The sequence below is a fragment of the Trachemys scripta genome, chromosome 2 (assembly GCF_013100865.1).
Source record: "Trachemys scripta elegans isolate TJP31775 chromosome 2, CAS_Tse_1.0, whole genome shotgun sequence".
Classification (NCBI taxonomy): domain Eukaryota; kingdom Metazoa; phylum Chordata; order Testudines; family Emydidae; genus Trachemys; species Trachemys scripta.
In genome coordinates, this window is record NC_048299.1 from 205,608,168 (window position 1) to 205,630,111 (window position 21,944).

At 39.5% G+C, this 21,944-nt stretch overlaps 1 protein-coding gene across 1 annotated transcript in view; it reads left to right on the plus strand.

The window, feature by feature from the left end:
• The window catches only part of TAF4B (TATA-box binding protein associated factor 4b), a 114,406-nt gene that overhangs the window by 22,915 nt on the left and 69,547 nt on the right, over positions 1–21,944 (plus strand). Inside the window, exons 3-9 of the mRNA XM_034762803.1 lie at positions 2,768–2,875; positions 6,842–7,009; positions 7,110–7,232; positions 8,929–9,018; positions 16,693–17,193; positions 20,911–21,046; positions 21,693–21,798. Of these exons, the coding sequence (XP_034618694.1) occupies positions 2,768–2,875; positions 6,842–7,009; positions 7,110–7,232; positions 8,929–9,018; positions 16,693–17,193; positions 20,911–21,046; positions 21,693–21,798 (1,232 nt within the window). The remainder of the gene's footprint in view (positions 1–2,767; positions 2,876–6,841; positions 7,010–7,109; positions 7,233–8,928; positions 9,019–16,692; positions 17,194–20,910; positions 21,047–21,692; positions 21,799–21,944) is intronic.

The window sequence follows — 21,944 nt, forward strand, 5'->3', positions numbered from 1 at the left end:
TGCTACTTTGCTCTGGATTGCGGAGCTCACATGATGAGAGAAGACTTTTAGAACATACAGTTTTAAAACAATTTGATGTTTAATTGTAACTAAACTAGCATTGGCATTGGCTCCCATTTCCTTTCAATAGACATATTACTTAAATAAGTATTGAACTTGAAAACCCTTCCAGTGAAATCCTGTAAAACCTCCTAAGGTAATTATTTTTATAGCATAGCTAGCAAATAATCTCTAACAGTGGATTTCAGCCTTGCTGTTCTCACACACGGTCCCTTTTAACCAGTGCAGTGGCCCCTGTAATTGGCTCAAATGCTGATTTTGAAAACAAAACTTCTGAAATTACTAGTTGTGCAATTACTAGTTTATATGCTCCTCCCTGATTTGCTGCTTGTTCCTCCTATTTAGTTTGTAAACTCTCTGGCAGAGGGCCATCTTCTTGTTGTATCTGTACGGTGCCTTGCACAATGGCACCTGTAGGTGTTACCACAATACAAATAGAGGGCCATTGCTGGGTATTCTAGGCACACTTTGTATGTCTTCAAAACAAAGAACAACAAAAACCCAACCCTGGAATTAAAAAAAAAAAAAAAAAAAAAAAAAAAGGAAGGAAACACTTTTAATGTTTGTGTTTTAATGTTTGCTTTGAAAGCACTGTGTATGCTAGGTAGTTATATTTTGTTTTTAACATTCCCCTGCAGTGTTTGCAGCTAAGGGCTTGTCTTCACAACCCGCCTGGATCGGCGGGTAGAAATCGATCTCTCGGGGATTGATTTATCGCGTCTCGTCGGGACGCGATAATCGATCCCTGAATCGACGCGCGTACTCCACCAGCCCAGGTAGGAGTAAGCGCCGTCGATGGGGGAGCTGCGGCAGTCGATTTGATGCCATCTTCACAGCGGGGTAAGTCGGATCAGATACGTTGAATTCAGCTATGCTATTCCCGTAGCTGAATTTGCATATCTGAAATCGATCCCCCCCCCGTAGTGTAGACTAGCCTAAGTTACTGTGGCATTGCCTTCAAATTGGAGAATACTCACCATTCGCTATCTAAAATGAATAAAATAAAAGTAAATGATACAAGGTTTGCGTGTGCTTTGAAAAAAAGAAAGACTTGATTTGTTGATAAAACTCAGTTTTTCTAAGACTTAAAATTCATATTTAAGAACCTAGGTAGGTGCCCTGAATTTCAAAAGTGCTGAACTTGGAGGCCTATCTTTAGGTATCCTCCTTGGCCGGAGTTATTAGTTGTTAGTTTAGTGGTTAAGGGGGGAAGCTGTGGACGTGGTATATCTTGATTTTTAGGAAGGATTTGACACAGTCCCGCATGACATTCTCCTACGCAACCTAGAGAAGTGTGGACTAGATGGAATTACTATATGGTGTGCGCACAGCTGGTTGAAAGACCGTATACTCAGAGTAGCTGTCAAAGTGGGGGGATGTATGGAGTAGGGTCTCTTCTGTGTCAGGTACTAATCAATATTTTCTTTTAATGACTTGAATGATGTAGAGAATGTGCTTATGAAATTTGCAGATGACACCTAACTAGGAGGGGTTGCAAGCACTGTGGAGGATGGGATTAGAATTCAAAATGACCTTGACAAACTGGAGTACTGATCTGAGACCAACAGGATGAAATTCAATAAAGACAAGTGAAAAGGACTACATTTAGGAAGGCAAAATCAAATGCACAACTACAAAATGGGGAAATAACTAGCTAGGTAGTAGTACTGCTAAAAAAAAAAAAAGTCTGGGAGTTATAGTGGATCACAAATTGCATATATGAACCAACATGATGCAGTTGTGAAAGGCTGATATTTTGGGATGTGTCAACAGCAGTGTCATGTAAGACATGGGACGTAACTGTCCCGCTCTGTTTGGCACTAGTGATGCTTCAGCTGGACTATAGTGTACAGCTTTGGGTGCCGCACTTCAGGAAAAATGTGGACAAATTGGAGAGAGTCCAGAGGAGAGCAACAACAATGAAAGGAGGTGTAGAAAACATGACCTAGGAGGAAATATTTCAAAAACTGGGCATGTTTAGTCTTAAGAAGACAGAGAGGATCTGATAAGGCTGTTATAAAGAGGACTGTGGTCAGTTGTTCTCCATGTCCGTTTAAGATGGGTCAAGAAGTAATGGGTTTAATCTGCAGCAAGGAAGGTTTAGGTTAGATATTAGGAAAAGCTTTTTAACTAGAAGGATAATTAATTAAGCACTGGTATAGGAGGGTGTTGCACCCATGTCACTGGAGATTTTTAGGAACAGGTTAGACAAACAGCTATCGTCAATGGTCTAGATATACGTCATCCTGCCTCAGCACATGGGACTGGACTAGTGACCCCTCCCAGCCCTACATTTCTGTGATTCTATGTATATCTGAAAATATATAGAATTTTAGCCTTCATGTATGAACCACACAAATCTGGACATATCAAAATGAAGAGTAACCAGAGTGATTCTCTTCGTGACATGGTCACCGTTTGACTACTTCTGTACTAATCAGCAAAAATGCCCAAACTATTTTGTTTACTGTTCTGTATCTGTTTACCTTGTTATAACATTAGTAGTTAAGTAGGTTTATTTACACCTGCACACTCCTTCCCAAGTTCATTTTTAAATTGTTGGATTAAATTAATGCCTTTTAAAAAAATGTTTTGCATTGGGCAAGAGTAAGTACTAGTTTAGGTAAATGTTTCTAACTCTATTAATTAGTCTAACTACTACTCTATGCCTTCTGTATCTTAAATATTCTATCTTTTTATTTTAAAGAACACTGGCACCCATTTACTAAAAAAAGTAGTAGCAACTCCTGTGAAAACAGTAACTCAAACAACAAATTCAGTTGTATCTCCTGATCAAAGACCTGCTATAGTACAGGTATGTCTTTAGCTTTTTTTTAAACTGGCATTGAGTTCTTTAATATTTTTCCAGATAAAAATGAAGATTATATAATGTTTAAAATTTATAATTTTACGGGGTTGCCCAAACAGCTCAGGAGAGCCAATAATCTAGATCAGTGGTTTCCAAACTTTTTTGATCGTGCACACCTATCAGTAAACATTTTTTGAGCATGCACCCCCTGCCGCGCTGCGGGGCTGGCTCTACTGTTTTTGCCCCCCCAAGGCCCCCCCCCCCCCCAAAATAGCTGCTCAGACTCCCGCCCCAACTGCCGAAGCAAAAAAAGAAGCCGCCCGAACTGCCGAAGCGGCACTGCTCTGGTGGCGCTCCTCCTGCCGTGCACCCCGAAGGATCCTCTTGCTCACCCCCTGGGGTGCACGCACCCCACTTTGGAAACCACTGATCTAGATTAGAGAGACAAGATGGGTGAGGTAATATCAGAGCTTTGTGTAAGCTCAAAAGCTTGTGTCCCTTATCAACAGCAGTTCATCAATAAGATATTCCCTCACCTACCTTGTGTCTCTAATATCCTGGGACCAACATGGCTACAATAACACTATATGATTGTATACGGATTGGCAGTTGCTTGTATATACAATCTGACTTTAAATTCCATAGCTATATTTTTTTAAATACACTTCTATCTGGATACTGGGATAGAGACAGCTGTCTCAGTGTAGTGTTTTACTATCTGCAGCAGTATTGTCTCTGGGCATGCTTTCTTTTTTAAAATAATCCCTTGTACATCACAGTCTAGCTTTCTGTACAGGGCTACCTATCTGTTCTTAGGGAGCAAAATACTAGATAAACATTGTATAATAATAGCAAACTAATCCTTTCTGTACTAAAATGTTCTCTACTCCCTTTCTTCTTGGTGGCAAAGAAGCCAGGGTGGGGAAGTTGGCCTGGGGGAAGTCTGACATGTTAACCATGTTCTCTTTCCCATCATGAAAAGACAGTATGAGGGGACTTGGGCTGTGTCAGGTGGCTCAGAGTCCTGAGCAGGGGCACTCATCCCCACTGGCTGAGAGTTCTTGACTTGGCTGGTCATTAGGAAAGGGACTTCCTAGCCTACAGCAGTAATTAACAAGCTGACTTCTAAAGCTGTCGTCCTGCTGTCTTCAGATGCCCACGTATATTGGCAACAGATCAACTTATGACATCATAAAGAGAGGGTAAGAGGGAGAGTCTTTACCCCCCTGCAATGGGGAGGAAGTAAAGGGGGTGAGGAGAGAAATATGACAGTCACTTCATTTTTAAATTTTCTATTTTATTTATATGCATAGGGAAGAATGTAAATCTTGCATCCATCAAGAACAGATATGGGTGTTATGCATTGCTGTTTGTTCTTCAGTTTGGTCTAATTACAGGTGTTTGTAAACCTTCTCATATGCTGGTGATGTCTGTAGACAGAGGTCCTCTCATGGACCTCTCCACTCCAGATACCACACCACTTCTGGATGTAGGAAAATACTAGGCCAGCAGTAGGGAGATGAGGTGAAGATAAATCTGTTTAATCTTATGGGTGATGCTGCTCATTTTAGTCTTTGCAGCCCAATCCTCCATCCCTGTATTTAATTCAGTGGCTTTATATTTGGTAACAAATCTCCCTTTGTTGCACACACTGTTTCAATTCTGCCATCCTTTTGCAGTTTGCATCTCTCTTCTGTTCAGTTTGTATTGTCAACCTGTTTGGCCAGTTTTACATTTTTTATAAGAAATACCTGACAAAGACGGACACATAGCGGTCTTTTACAAAGGGATGCTTAGAGGTATTTGGTTTAAAAAAAAAAAACCCAAAACTCCTGGTCATCCTGTGAGTCAGACTAGACAAGATCACTGTCTGAAGAACAATAGGTGCTTTGTCTTCTACAGAAGCAGCCTTATAGACTTCCAGTTTTCTAAAGGACCAAAGTCTAAACACCACTGCGCTAAAGGGCAAATCATCCTGCCCTCTCTCAGAAATCCTGAATAAATTAGTGTAGTATAGAGGGGTCCTGCCACCACAGGACCATTTTCCCCCCTCCTGTTCCTGGCCCTGGAGCAACCAGTGGAGCATCTAAGCTTGTCTTGAACTGTCTTTGAGAAAGGAAAGAAGGGAGCCCAAGAGGCCTGTTCTGTAGCTATGTCATATTAACTAGTCAACCCAAAAAAATCAGCTTGCTAGCAATGGTATCAACAGCATCAGAAGGCCATAGTCAGGAAGTCTGTCTTAGTCTGTCTACATACATACATACATAAAAAGCCTGGGGCCAGCAGCAAAAAAAGGTTAATATGGAGAGATACAATGCTAAGCTAGTTTAGTTTAGCTTTTTCCTGTACTAAAACTACTGTAGTCCAATGGTGTGTAAAACTATTGGCACAACATATTCTGCAATAAATATTACCAACTCAATATTCCGTCCAGTCTTCAGAGGTATTGTTCTTATTCTTTGATGTTTCAGCTCTTTTTTTCTTAAACCTCAAATCCTGTGCACCCCTCCCCGTTTCAGATTGTGCAGGCTGTTTGTCTCATTCTCTCCAGAAGGGATCACAAAATTGACTATCTAATTAGCATCATGCTGGGGTCCTGTCATTTCAAGACAGCAACTGCTCCGCATATGAACCTTTTCCAAATATGCAGGATAGATGCTACTAATACAAGATCTATCATTTATGTGAATTTCTCCATTACTTGGACTAAGAACGAGCATCGTGTCAGAGTAGTGGAGAAGATTGAGAGGCAGGTGAGAGAATCTTATTCCCATATATCAGTTTTTCTGGGGAAGGGGAAAGTAGACTTCCTGACCCCCCTCTCTTCAGCTTATAGAACACTGATCTTGTCTTGACCTATAAATATATCAGAACTCACAAGAGAGTAGCTCCAAAGCAACTTTTTTTTTAAACCCAAAACATTGCAACTTGACAGTTCTGTACTCTGTTCCTATCAGTCCTCTTTCCGTCCATCTGTTTCTGGGATTCTCTTGCCCAGTCGGCCTCCCTATGGCCATAGATCTGTTGAGCTGCATCCTTGGAAGAGACAGTGGTGGCAAAGATCTTGCAGAGAGCTGTTAAAGTATACCACCAGCACGAAGTCAAGCTGGCATGCTTTCTTGAAACTGCTTGCCTCTTCCATATCAGGTGGATCAGCTTGATGGTTGGCAGCTACCTGGAGACATGCCCACTTGCAGCAAAGAAATGAGAAGAGGAATTGAAGGAATGATCACATTTGTCATAAATTTAAATGTTAGTGCTTTTTGATTCTGAAAAGTGACCTCTTAAAACAGAGCCCATATAGCACCTCCTTACTCAACAGGTCTGTACTTGGTATGTATCCAGTCATGCCTGCTTATTTCACTGAAAGATGAGTTTTTACTACTTTAGTCCTGTGTGCCACTGTAGAGGAAAGACAACTGTAGGTGAGTGAGCTGAATTCTATTCTTAACATAGCAGCAAGTGTTAAGTTCTAAGATCTTAAATAAAAGCTGGCAATTGTATTATTTTAGTTTTTGCTAGTCAGTCTTTCAGAATGGCATCCGGTGCTCCAACACAGTCCTAGACTGTTGTATCCTAGGCACTGTAGTGTAAGCTTTATACAATCGCAGCATCAGCTCACTCAAAAAAAAAATTGTTGATTATCCTCACTTTTTTTTATTCTGGAGAGCTCACAAGCAACAAGCTAAGACTGACCTTCTCCAACATTGATTGAAGAAACAGGGCTGTGATTTTTTTCTCCTCTGTTTTGGCTAAATAAGATTAAATTGCAGTTACATAAAGCACATAACATTTAATGATTATTGTTGCAAGTTTAATGTCTGAGGCAGATGTGTTTTTGATAAATTTTTGTCCTGGTATGGTTTGACTTGGTGACTTAGGGAAAAATACTACTTACCTTTCCACCTCACAAACATATGCCATATACTCCTAAAGTGTATCAGTTAAACAAGTGTTCATATCTCTTTTCAGCCAGCAGGTATAACTAACAGTGTTACGACAGTTACTGCTGTAAAACCTCCGGGTACTGGAACACCTGTAAAGCTTCCAGTTACAGGACCTCCTGCACCATCTGTCTCCCAAAAGGCAATCTCTGTCAAAGCAGAGGGCACAACAGTAGCACATCCCAACAATTCCACAGTAAGGCAAACAAGTAGTTTTAAATATTACTTTCTCTAAGCCGCTGAGGTTCAAAGTCAGTGCTGTGTCTAACTAAGTGTTTCCTGACTTCCACAACCAGGAAATGCTAGAGAATGTGAAGAAATGCAAGAATTTTCTTGCAACATTAATAAAGTTGGCATCTAGTGGACCTCAAGCCCCAGAAATGGGACAGAATGTGAAGAATCTGGTACAACATCTATTGGTAAGACTCTTTTTATTCACAATCTTCTTGTATCAATATTTAATACTTAAGGCATTATATATGGAAAGCACTTTGCAAAGTTAGCTTATTCTCCCTCTCCACCACCATCACTACTTATGTTTTTTCTAATTATGCATAAAAATTCATAAACATTACTTAGGTTGTCAAGTCAAGCACGCTAAAGCTAAGAAATACATGGGAAACCTGAATTCTGGCAACCTTAATTTAGCCCCTTCATGCATATGCATTATGATTCAGGCTTTAATTAGATGATCACATGCTATTTTTTCTACACAGAACCTTTGTCCTATTCAGTGCACAAGGTAATCTAATGGTTCTAGTATGTGGGATTGAGGGTTGAACTCAGTTGGTCTCGGGTTCTCCCTGATAGACATCTCCTCACAATTGACTTGTGGATGGATAGCTCCTCCCCTGTGTCCTCTTGTTCTCTACTCTGTTAGTTGCAGTGTCTTTAATTTTCTCTCCTCTTTTATGACTTTTTTTTTTATTTGCAGTTGCTCATTTTTGCTCTTCTCTTGTGGTCCCACTTTAGAGACTACATGCCTCCTTTGGTGTCAGTGCCTGCCCTGGTTTTCATTGATCTGTGCCTAGGGCCCTACCAAATTCCTGGTCCAATTGGTCAATTTCACAGTCATAGGATTTTAGAAATCGTAAATTTCATGATTTCAACTATTTAAATCTGCCAACAACCACCCGCTCTCCAGCTGCCCAGCTCTAAAGGCAGCACCGCCGCCTGCAGCAGCACAGAAGAAAGGGTGGCAATACTGCAGGACCCCCCTCCTCACCCCCCCCCATAAATAAATAAATAAATAACCTTGCGATCCCCCTGCAACTCCCTTTTGGGTCAGGACCACCAATTTGAGAAATGCTGGTCTCCCCCGTGAAATCTATATAGTATTGGGTAAAAGCACACAATACCAGATTTCACAGTCTGTGATGTTTTTCATGTCTGTGAATTTGGTAGGGCCCTATCTATGCCCAAGCTCAGTGAGACAAAACAAGCAACAGAATGGAAAAAAAAAAAATCTAAATACTAGAACGGTCATTTGGTTAGTTGGCCTGTCCACTTTCAGATACCATTAGCCTCTGCAGAATATATAACTGAGCATTATAAGGTTTATTTTTTGTATTGTTTTATGAGGGGCCTCTAAGTACTCTACTTTCATACATTGTATGTTTTACAGGAGAATTGCGTATAATTATTGAATTATCTTTTGAATTGTGCTTTTTAAGACCTTAGAAGTTGAGTCCACCTTGATCCATGTATAGATAAATTACCTTTATTTTACAGAAAATACAAAATTATATTAAACGGTATTTTTGCACAACATTGATAGTACTCAGAGGGGTCAACATATTTGTAAGTAATATTTCTCTTAGAAAGCACTTGCTGCCTGCTTGTAATGGGTGCTTGAGCCGTTATTGCTGTTAGATAACTGATCAGAGATGAAATGAAATTAATTCGGTAATACAGTATTTAATTTATAATATAATATCAGGTTTAAAAACATCACATGAATAAAAGCATTTGGGAATTCTGGAATTCAATAACTCCATGTGCCTTGGAATTCCAATTAATCGGATGCTTTTTCTTGCCTTTTTAGGTAGAATTTGATATTACTCCTATTTATGGTTGGATCAACTTCATATAAAAAGCTTTTCTTGTTCACTTTAGGAAGCAAAAATTGAACCAGAAGAATTTACAAAAAAGCTGTATGTTGAACTCAAGTCTTCTCCACAACCATATCTAGTTCCTTTCCTCAAGGTAAGTTTGTGTGGTGGTTCTGAAGTTTATAGTATACACTTTTTTTTTTTTTAAATAGATTTGTCATACAATATTAGGAGCTAATTTCAAACCCACGTTACAAAACCATTATCAAATCAAACTTTAGAAAAACATAGTTAGCAGGAAATATGCAACGATATTGTCTCTGTCAACCACTTCCTGATTAATCCCTTTCTTTTGGTTGTTACATCCCACTTCCAACATCACAAACTGTAAACTGTCTTTTTCCTTCAGTGACCCAACCAACTTTTAGTGTTTGGTCCAAAACTTACACTTTGTGCTTAATTTTTTGTTTTATAAAACCTATAATCAATAGAGAGCTTTCAAAAATTAAAAAACAATTCTAATAAAAAGTTAGTTGTCTAATATTCAATTGTAGGGCTTGCAATGCATTGCAGTGCTAAGAACCTGATAGTGAAACGAAGTCAATTACTTCTGTTTGTTTCATTGTCTGAGCAGAGAGAAATGCAAAAGAAACTGAGCACAAATAGTTACAGATCAGATGGATTTGTAAAATTCTTTCACTATTAATCTAAAGTGATGATAGAGCAATATTTGTTTATAAAACTTTTTTTAAAGTTACCATCTTATGTGTAGGGGCTAGAGGGCTAGTGCTTGACAGGCTTTTTATGAAATAGCTGTGACTTTGCTGCTATTAGAAAGAATAAGCTATTTTTGTCCCTGCGCACAACTCCCACTATCTTACTGCTGTCAGGTAGCGGGATCTCTATTATAAATGAGTATCAGTAAAGTAAATAAGTTGCAGAATCGAATTTCAGTGAAGGACGTGGGTTTTGTATTAAAGAAGCCACAATGAAAATATACAACCTTTCAGTTCACTTATCAAAGTGCTTGCAGATCCAGTTTCCAGGGAGTGCAACAATAATACTTGTAGCCAAGAAAGCTAACCTATATAAAACATACCCCCTTCTTACAGAAATAACTTAGATCTTCCCAGAATTTATGCTTTCACTGATATAATAAGAACAGATCCTAGAATTATATTTGGCACTAATTCTTGAAGAATCCTTTTGCAGCTGTTCTGAAACTTAATACCCAGTCAAACATAGTGAAAGTTGTAATCAGTTTGTAGAGCTGAATAAAGCTGTGTATTTAATTTCTGATGGAAAAAGAATAAAGATACTATCATAATATAATGAAATAAGTATTGCCTAGCTTTAGGTGCTATCCATAGTTAAACTATTTTTAAAAACTGGTTTTTACTTAAATTACACCAGGAACTGCCCAACCAGGGTACTACAAGTCCTGAAAAAAAGTCCAGGACAACTCTAACCCCATTCAGACAATTTGATCGAAAGCCCAATTGCTAATTTTTTATTAGCAGTGAATCATGTTCTCCCAAAGGGTTCATTCTATTATCAGGCAAAGATCTGACTTAAGTACTAAATCCAGTGAACACCTGCACCACTCATGAAAGCAGTTGTGTATCTCTGTGTACAGCTATACACACAGGCACTTAGGTCCAAATCTATTGTGTGCATGAGACTTCACAGAACTGTACCTGCCCACCTAGTATAGACATAATACAGAGCAAAGACCTCAAAACCTAGGGGATAATAGCGAAGTGGCAGAACTGGGTTAGAGGGAATGTGAGGATTGCCATCAGTTTGTCCTGCATATTGTAGTACTTTGGCTGCTGGTAATTTGTCAAATATTGAGCTAATACATATTTTTCAATGGCAACCCTCGAACTCCTTGTCAGTAAGCTTGTCTATTTCAGCCTGGAGTCCGTCAGTGCCACTGTACTCTACAGTGCTTAATGCAAAACTTGGCATTTGTGAGCTCTCAGTAATATAATCTGTCATTCCCATTTTTTCTTGATTTTTTTTTTTTTTATAATAACTTTTTCAAAGGCATTTAGGCAGAATAAAGGCTTTCTGCAGTGGATTTACAGTGTGGGATTGTAGCTTGTCCCATTACAGTAAAATATGCTATTACTTCATCTCTATTACTCTTTTTAGGACAGTTTCCTCTTATAGTAGAACCTCAGAGTTATGAACATCTCAGGAATGGAGATTGTTCATAACGCTGAACAAAACATTATGGTTCTTTCATACGTTTACAACTGAACATTGATTTAATACAACTTCGAAACTTTACTATGCAGAAGAAAAATGCTCCTTTCCCTTTATTTTTTAATAGTTTACGTTTAACACAGTTAGTACTGTACTGTATTTGCTTTTTTTCGTGTCTGCTGCTGCCTGATTGAGTACGTCTGGTCCTATATGAGATGTGTGGTTGACTGGTCAGTTAGTAACTGAGGATCTACTGTATATAAATTCTTACTTCACATGAAATGAACATAGCATAGCATAATAACTGGAATGTGCACTTCATTGTTAATTGCATATAGGCTGGTCTATGCTACAAAACTTTTCTTTGTTTGAACGCTGTCAAGAAGTGAGTTAGCTGACTTGCCAACCATGACTTTGCAGCCAGTACAGACCAGGCTTAATCATGTAGATGAAACCCTGAGGACTTCATCACAACTAGCTAACACAATGCTGAATAAAACTTGATTTGGTGAGAAGTACTCAGCAGAATGTGAATTGGCATAATCTAAAGCAGTTCTTAACATTAATGTTCAAACACAGTAAACTTTTGTATGGATACAAGCTGTTTCCAGTTTCTCATTTATTTCAGCTGTTACCTTTTTTGTGCTTTTTAGATACAAATCTAAGCTTTTAAATTACTTTAGAAAGAGATCCCAAAAAAGTGTCAAGTATGCCATCACTCTTAAATGAGTAACGTACAAAAATGTCTTCATTGCTAACCCATTTTACTGTTCAGTGCGGATAGCAACATGGGCTAGGACAATGGTTCATTCTCAAATCAGTCATGGTGGATGAGCATTGCTGCATAAACTTTTGCCTACAGATGTGGTCTCAAGCATGGGATTTTTTTTTTTAAATGTTGTATGTTAAGCACATACGTTGGAAAGTCAGAAAATTTTTAACTCACTTTTAAAGATGTAACTAATTATCCAAACAACTGTAACTTTGCCCTATCTACCCATAATGCATCTGGCATGTAGGCTAGCTACATTTTTTCAGCTCAGGTCTTCAAGAAGTCCACAGCTGTAGTGTCTCTAAATGTCAGTATAATGTAACTTTGACTTGTACAAGTTTTACATAGCTTTTTAAAACTATATGGACTGAAAGATGGGAGCGTCTTCCTGTAGCTATTAATAGTAGATTCACTTTGTTTTAAGAATTAAGGCGGAGTTTAATCAATGAAGAAAACTGTATAGGTCTTTTGGATCATAAAACCATAAGAATGGCCATACTGGGTCAGATCAAAGGGCCATCTAGCCCAGTATCTTGTCTTCTAACAGTGGTAATGCCAGGTGCCCCAGAGGGAATGAACAGAACAGGTAATCATCAAGTGATCCATCTCCTGTCGCCCGTTCCTAGCTTCTGGCAAACAGAGGCTAGGGACACCATCCCTGCCCATCCTGGTTAGGTCCATCAATGGGTACTATCTTCTATGAATTTATCTAGTTCATTTTTGAACCCTGTTATAGTCTTGGCCTTCACAACATCCTCTGGCAAAGTGTTCCACAGGGTGACTGTGTGTTGTGTGAAAAAATACTTCCTTTTGTTTGTTTTAAACCTGCTCCCTATTAATTTCATTTGGTAGCCCCTAGTTCTTGTGTAATGAGAGAATAAATAGCACTTCCTTATTTACTTTCTCCACACCAGTCATGATTTTATAGACCTCTATCATATCCCCCTTTAGTTGTCTATCTTCCAAGCTGAAAAGTCCCAGTCTTATTAATCTCTCCTCATACAGCAGCTGTTCCATACCCCAAATTTTGTTTTCTGAACCTTTTCCAAAATATATATATTTTTTTGAGATGGAGCAACCACATCTGCAGGCAGTATTCAAGATGTGGGCGTACCATGGATTTATATAGAGGCAATAAGATATTTTCTGTCTTACCTATCCCTTTCTTAATGATTCCTAACATTCTATTTGGTTTTTTGACTGCTGCTGCACATTAGATGTTTTCAGAGAACTATCCACAATGACTCCAAGTTCTCTTTCTTGAGTGGTAACAGCTAATTTAGACCCCATTTTTTTATATGTGTAGTTGGGATTGTTTTCCAATGTGCATTACTTTGCATTTATCAACATTGAATTTCATCTGCCATTTTGTTGCCCAGTCACCCAGTTTTGAGAGATCCTTTTGTAGCTCTTCGCAGTCTGCCTGGGACTTAACCATCACAATTTTATATCATCTGCAAATTTTGCCACCTCACTGTTTACCCATTTTTCCAGAGAATTTATGAATATATTGAATAGGATTGGGCCCAGTACAGACCCCTGGGGGGCACCACTATTTACTTTTCTCCACTGTGAAAACTGGCCATTTATTCCTACCTTGTGTTTCCTATTTTTTAACCTATTGCCGATCCATGAGAGAATCTTCCCACTCATCCCATGACTGCTTACTTTGCTTAAGAGCCTTTGGTGAGGGGCCTTGTCAAAGGCTTTCTGAAAATCTAAGTACACTATATTCACTGGCTCCCCCTTGTTCACATGCTTGTTGACCCTCTCAAAGAATTCTAGTAGATTGGTGAGGCGTGATTTCCCTTTACAAAAACCATGTTGACTATTCCCCAAGAAATTATGTTCATCTATGTGTCTGACTTTACTATAGTTTCAAGCATTTTGCCCGGTACTGAAGTCAGGCTTACCGGCCTGTAATTGCCGGGTCACCTCTGGAGCCCTTTTTAAAAATTGGCGTCACATTAGCTATACTCCAGTCATTTGGTACAGATGCTGATTTAAATGATAGGTTACAGACTACAGTTAGTAGTCCTGCAATTTCACATTTGAGTTCCTTCAGAACTCATGGCCGAATACTATCTGGTCCTAGTTATTTATTACTGTTTTATTTTATCAGTTTGTTCCAAAACCACCTCCAATGACACCTCAATCTGGGACACCTGGGACAGTTCCTCAAATTTGTCACCTTTATAAAAAAAAAAAAAAAAAAAAAAAGAGCTCAGGTTTGGGAATCTCCCTCGCATTCTCAACGGTGAAGACTGATGCAAAGAATTAATTTAATTTCTCTGCAATGGCCTTATTGTCCTTGAGTGCTCCTTTAGCATCCTAATCGTCCAGTGGCCCCACTGGTTGTTTAGCAGGCTTCCTGCTTCTGAGGCACTTAAAAAAATTTGTTTGCTATTACTTTTTGAGTCTTTGGTTAGCTGTACTTCAAATTCTTTTTTGGTCTTCCTAATTATATTTTTACACTTAATTTGCCAGAGTTTATGCTCCTTTCTATTTTTCTAGTCTCTGAAACCTCAAGCAGAGAAGAGCAACAAAAATGATTAAAGGTCTAGAAAACATGACCTATGAGGGAAGATTGAAAAAATTGGGTTTGTTTAGTCTGTAGAAGCGAAGACAACAGTTTTCAACTACATAAAAGGTTGTTACAAGGAAGAGGGAGAAAAATTGTTCTTAACCTCTGAGGATAGGACAAGAAGCAATGGGCTTAAATTGCAGCAAGGACGGTTTAGGTTGGACATTAGGAAAAACTTCCTAACTGTCAGAGTGGTTAAGCACTGGAATAAATTGCCTATGGTTGTGGAATCTCCATCATTGGGGATTTTTAAGTAGGGCTTTGGAGCGGAGCCTGGAGCTGGAGCAGCTCCGGAGCAGTGGAGCTGCAGGTTTTTTCCTGGAGCTGGAGCAGTGCTGGAGCACAGCTCCAAAGCCCTGTTTTTAAAAGCAGGTTCGACAAACACCTGTCAGGGATGGTCTAGATAATACTTAATCCTGCCTTGAGTGCAGGGGACTAGATTAGATGACCTCTCAAGATCCCTTCCAGTTCTATGATTGTAACCACCAAAAGGTGAAAAGTAGCCAGACATCTCAATTTGTTAGCATAATCCTCTTGTTAATAGTTAGAGATTATCTATACTTAATTTACAAATTACCCTCCCCTATGCTTACAATATACTAGCATAATTAAAGCAGCAACCTCCCCTAGTATGGGTGCAGTTGTACAATAGTGCTTATACCTCTATAGTCCTTTCCCTCCCCCCAGCTCCCTCAACTGGAAAAAGCTATAACGTATAAGGCACCTTTATACAGATGCAATTGCATCTACACTAGTGCTTTTGCCAGTGTAACAATGTTGGCAAAAAATCAAAACCCTAACTAACCCAAGTAATGTCAGTAAGACTTAAGTGTAGACCAGGCTTTAGACTCTCACAATGAGCAAGGTTATGCCTTATGGGAGGCAAAGCAAATAAACATAAGATGCTAAATATACTAACTGAAGACAGAAATCATATTGAAATATTAAGCCTTATTATATGGTAATCATTCTAACAAGTAATAGTAACGCCCCCTTGTATGCTAGTTGCACATGCCACTTAAGTGAATGCTTTACACCTTTTGTTTTTTAAAGGAAAACTGATTTGCAAGTAGAATAGAGCAAAAACTTGAATACTTTTTTAACTAAATGATGAAGCTCACTTATGTGCGATAGTGGAAGCATATATTAAAATTTGCATAATTAGGTGATCCCTTAGAAAGAGAAACTTCCACTGGCTGCTTTCTTTGAAGTTCTCATTAAAAGTTTGAGACATTTACTAAGATGATTTATCAGGATCTAATTTAGGAAATCTGAACCAAATACACCAGCCAACAAAGCAGATAATGCATTATTCCGACTTAAAATTAAATATGTGCAACTCGAGTAAGAAGTAAGGTAAATTTTTTGTCCGCTAATTTTGGAGAATAAAGAATAGTAGGGCTATTCCCTTCCAGTATGAAGTTAACACTTTATTGGACCCCAACATTTTATAAATGATTAAAATGTGCTATAAATGACACTTCATATATGAACAATATCAGAATTGGACTGAATGGGCATATTTCACTACAGGAAGTGTAAAACTGAATATGGGTGAATTGGAGGCGTTGGCTACACTGGCAATTCACAGCGCTGCACTTGCTGCGCTCAAGGGTGTGAAAAAACACCCCCCCGAGCGCAGAGAGTGCAGCGCTGTAAAGCGCCAGTGTAATCAGCGCTGCAAGCAATTCCCCTTGGAGAGGTGGAGTACTTGTAGCGCTGCGAGAGAGCTCTCGCAGCGCTGGCGGCGCGACTACACTCGTGCTTCATAGCGCTGTGAATCCGCGAGTGTAGCCAAGGCCTTAGACTTTGTCAGAGAATTTTGCTTCTGTATAAGAGATTTAATGGAATAAACACAATGCCATGAATAAGCTGCTGTTTTTTGAAACAAAGATCAAAAGCAGTGTAATTATATTATTCTCATTGTGAAACATGGACTCCAGCCTAGTTACTAAATGAAAGGTAACTAATTAAAAGGAAACTTTAATTAATTGAATATCAGATGGGCTTTATTCCATGGAGGGGGAAGCAGTGGATAACTTCTGACTATTGCACATTATATGCTAGTAACTATTGTATTATGCATGCTGTTTTGTTTTGTTGTTTTGACAGCAATTGTATGTAATTCTGAATAACAAACTTATTGTCTTCCTCATGAAACAAGATTAACTTTGAAAAATTAGTTGAAAAGTAATGTAGTTCTTAAACTTGCAAAAGGTATTCACAGTATTATGATCGCTGCTGTCTTTCTGTTTTTCTAGAAAAGTATGCTTGCCCTACGGCAGCTAATGCCCAATGCCCAGAGTTTTATCCAGCAGTGTATTCAGCAGCAGGCTACAACCCAAGCAGCTGTTTCTACCTGTATCTCTGCAGCACCAACTTCCTCCACAGTCATGACCACCTCAGCTCTGGCAACAACCTCTCTTCAGCCCATAAAACCAGTCCCTTCTTCTGCAGTGGTCACAGGCTCTCAGACTGTAAAACCAGTCCCCTCCACAATGGTGACAGCAGCCTCCCTCCAGACTGTGAAACCAGTGACAGCCCCTCTTCAACCTGCAAATCCAGTCCCCACGTCTGCAGTGGCAACAACCTCTCTCCAGGCTGTGAAACCTGTCTTTGCATCTGCAGTGGCGACCACGACAACCCCTCTTCAGCCTATGAAATCAGTCATTGGGACACCTATCAGTATTAAAATTACACAGCCCAGCTCTATAGTGGCACAGTCAGTCCATGCTCAACAGGCAGTTAGAGTGAAACAGCTGGTAAGATTAAACTTCTCTGCCTTTGTCTTCAGATCTAAGATTGTGCTTTTTGATCTAAAGTTGTATAAATGTTTAGATAAGTGTATTCCGCCATGAGTTAATGGGCTACTTCAGGTTTCCCTGAGACATTGTTCTGTTATGCTTGATAAATTAAATATATTGCCTCTGAGTATTATGGTTTGCAGCTGTTTTAACACGTAAGGGAGAGCAAGTGTAGTGATGAAGACACCTTACTGCTAATTAATGTTCTAGTTCACAAATCTTGGTATTGTCAAGTAGTTGTAGTTAACATGAGCGGAGGGTTTGTTTTGGGATCTGATCTCGCAAGGTATGCTAATTGCCCCAACAGGATTTGAGGGGGGGGTCTCAGCTCCTGACTTCTTATGCTGTCACGGTTATTCCATAGCAAAAAGAGGGAGAATTTTTTCTTTAGCAGGGGAGAAAAAAAAAAAAGCCAAGTGTCGGTATAGCTGAATGCCCTAATAGGTGTTCTGCTGAAGATTTCAGTCCTTAGGCAGAGAGACAGTCTAGAGATGAGGGAGTTCTGTCTCCATGTTAGAGATTCTGTCCAGGGTTTTTCCTAGGAGTATTGTTACTGTGGATTGTAGTGTGGATTCCTGTTCACTGCAGACTGAACTGAAATCTGCAAACTAACTCATGTAGAAGTACATGGTGCTTTCAGAACTAAGTGGCTAAATTATTTTAGTAAGCTCCTGTCTCTGTTTTTTTAGTATTATAAAAGAAACTCAACTAATTATTAAAATGACCAAAGAATAATGTTTAAAGAGCGAGATTCTCTTTATCTCTGAGTTTCTTGTCCAGCCCTGGGTCTTCAACAGTATGTGTGTTGGGTTTTTGGTTATTTTTAGCGCAAGGTACATAAACTATCCAGTGTGATATCATTTAAGGAGAAGCTCCAATATTAACTTTTTCTCAAGAATCTTAACTAAGGAGAAGCCTTAGAAAAATGCATCACAGATACCCTAAATACAGGGGCATTTTGAGGCCAATTTGGCTAATTGTTTAGGGCACTCACCTGAGATATTAGAGACCCAGGTTCAATTCCTCCCTCTGCTTGATGTGGCACAGGGATTTGAACTTGTCTCCCTCCCTTCTTGGTGAAAGTCCTAACCATGGGGCTATAGTGTATTTGGAAGGGGCGGGGACTGTCTCAATCTCTCCTGTTTAAATTGTTCCACTTCTTATGCACTCAATATTTATTGTATCAAGGAGTTGAACTTGGGTGTCCTACTTCCCATGTGAGTGCCTTAACCAGTGTATAGTCATAATTCATTCTCTTAATTTATTCATTTAGTTATTGTAACACCCATATGAGGAGATATTATCCCTGTTTTAATCATTTGGGGTAGGCGGGGGGCGGGGGCTCAACCCCGAGGTTAAACTATTTGCCCACTCATCAGGGAGTCAAGTTACATCCAGCACAGACTTCGAGTTCCTAGTTGTGTCTAGCGCTCAGACCTCTAGACTCTGGCTATTTCAAAGGTCTGGCCCTTCCTGAGAAAGGTGAACGGGTGAAGTTAGCCTATTGCTTTTTAACTTGGCCATTTAAATAGCTTCTACTATGGGGCTAAGCTGTTTATGAAATATGACACTTATATGCCCCTCCGGGGAGTAGGACCAGGCCTCCCCTGCATGCATAAAATGAAATTCCCCAAAAATAAGGTATGAAAAATAAACAGTTTCACAGGGCTCTGTTTCTATCCTGGTTTTATTGCCTGCTTTGTCAACCTCTGCGCTGCTGCTGGCTGCCATTCTGCTGACCAAGGCACGAAGGTGCCACAAGTACTCCAGTCCTTTAGCATGTGCAAGGTCCTGAAAAATGGGGAGGTTCAGCTTCTTACACAGCTAGTGTATTTTTGCAGTCCTTCCAGCAGGGTCTCCTTTCTGAAGTTTATCAGTAACACTACTTAATTGGCTAACGGGGTTGTTACCTGCTCTTCCTCTCCACCTCATACATCCCAGCACTTCCAGCCCTGAGAGCAGGAGACAGGGTGGAGACTTGTCTTTCTACTGCCAGCACATCCTTTATACTTCTGGTCAGGAGCAGAGGAAGTGCCCTAAAAGTGGGGGGGGGAGGACCCAGGTGCCTGAACTGTGGCTCCGCCTCCACCTATGTGCTTCCTCTTCCCCTGAGCCCCCTCCCTGCATTACTCGCCCTTATGGCCAGTAAAAAGTGGGAGAGCCATGGCCTCTTGGCCCCTGCCCTGTTCCGGGACCCCTGCTTCTGGTCAATTGATCCATTCTCTTCTGGTGGTTCTGCCATATCCCACTCTTTACATCAACTCTTTTCGATGCAACACTTCTGATTAACAGGCTTTTTCTGAAGGAGAGGCTTTTTTACCCCCTTTTTTGTCCTATTATCCACCTCTCCTTATGTGCCAGGTTGGGAGGGCTTGAGAGCCCACTCTTCCGTCTGAGCAAAAATGTCCACCTTGCAATTTTTAGTGCGCTAGCTCTGGACCTGCTAGCATGAGTCAGTCTGCCTGTGCTGGGACACTCGCTCCCAGCTGCAGTGTGGACGTACTGTCTGTGTCTTGGTAGAAAAATCTTACAATTTGTTCTTGGTCTTCTTTGTTTTTAAAAAAAAAAATCACTTCTATTCCATATCATCTGCTAAGATCTAGATTAGAAGTTGCAAGCCAGATTCCATTGGCAAGGAAAGCTACGTTCGCAGAGTAACTAATAAAACTTTTGCTTGCTTATGTCAGACTTCATCAGCTGCTCTGAGTGAGAGGAAACAGTGATGCATCTGGAAAATGTTTGTATGTGGCTTTGAAAAGTGAAGTCTCATGTAGGTGCTGTTAATGTAGCATCAAAATCCCGCTAACCAGGTTTTATTTAAATACCGGTCTAACAAAAATGCCCCTGAAAAGCGAACCAAAACAATCTATTTGAACATAAGAATTGCCATACTGGGTCAGACCAATTTGGTACAACACAACTCTCCTTTACCGTTGTTGTTGCAGCACGCCCAAGAGGTGCTTATGATTTTCTGCTCTTTATCTTGTATAAACTCCAATGCATGCAATGCAAGTGTTGCTGGATAGTACTTGTCAGTCACAGCAGAAGTATGGACTTGAGGGGTTCTCTAATGTATTAAAAACTAGTTTATGCAGGAAAAAAATTGTTTTCAAATTTCATCTGTACTAACACTTTCGTAGATGCATATAGTCTTTCGCTATCTATATGTATAAAGACAATTTAAGAACTAGTTATGAAACGCCTTGTCTGTGAATTAAAAAATGCTGGCTTTCTTTTGAATCGTGTGTGTTAGTTTGAATCCATATAGCAACAAGTTCAATCTTCTATTGATAGCCCTTAATGCCAATTTCATTTATCAAAGAGTTAAGGCCTTTGGTGCAATGAATTATATGATATTAGGAAACTGTTCTGATACAGCCATTGAAAATAGGCAACATGACTAGGGGTGAGATGTCTGTTGTCCAAACAGTTTTAACACTCCAAACAAGTCAGTGTTGCTAACTACAAATTTGAACAACTGGTAGGCTTACTTGTCCTGTCAAGACAAAAAATATATTTGAAGTTTCATGAGTATGATGTATTTCTTAAAGTGAAAGCTAGACATGCATTCATGCATGTCCCCGAGCAGTTTTGGTTGAATGAGCATTTTGATAGGATTCATGTCTCTCTATATTTAGCTCTTTCCATGTTTGATATTGGATATACTGTTTCCAGGTAGTCCAGCAGCCATCAGGAGGCATTGTTAAACAAGTGGCCACGCTTCCACAAACAGCAACACTGACTCTCCAGAAACCTGGCGAAAAAAGGATGCCATTAAATGCACTAATTCAGACTAACCAGTTTCCTGCAGGTAGGGATGGACTTCTTCATTTTGGGGTTTTTTTGATTTCTTTTAAACAGGAAGGTGGGAAAATGCTTCATTGTAACATTAGATATTAGAATGACAGTGAAGGGACAAGGGAAATAGTGTATTCAAACCAGGCAATTATGGTAAAATTATATGGGTGTCTTTCGAAGTTGCTTGGAACTGTATACTCAGAGCCTTGGGCGTACTCTATCCATCACCTTGCCTGTTGAGAAATCATTTCACTTAAAAGATAGGTAGTTTTACTATTTTGAGTACTCGAAGTATGCTCATTCCAGCAAATTGATGCTGCTTCCATAAACTCTTTTTGGTGCTTCATTATATTAAGTGAGACTTCTGCTGATACTAGTAAATTTTGGTTTTAGTTTTGTCTCAGCTCATTCCCACAGTGGGATATGTGACACTACATAGGTTAGCAATAAGATGGCGAAACACCGTTTCATTAGGTGTGGGGGAATATTTAATTTGTTAGCCTTGCAAAATATGTAGAACATAGTACTTGTGAGTGTCTGGTTTCCAAATGGATATAATTGGTTCTTCAGCCTGCAACAAAGACTTTTGTTTAGAATATGTACTGAATAAGCAGTCATCTTTCTTGGATTTTCATTGTGGCATGTTGATGTTTTTTTAGGTTCCTTTCTGAAACAAATTACACTGCCAGGAAACAAAATTCTGTCGCTTCAAGCATCTCCTGTTCAGAAAAATAAAATAAAAGAGAATGGAACAACAACCTTCAGGTAAAAATAAACAAAGTCGGAAGTTTGTGTGGCTGAAGGAAACAAGACTTCAACAAAAGGAACAGACAGCAATATAGATACGGCGAATGATGCCGCAATAAATAATTTAGAGGCTTCTGATGGATCTCTTAATGATGCAGTGGGGG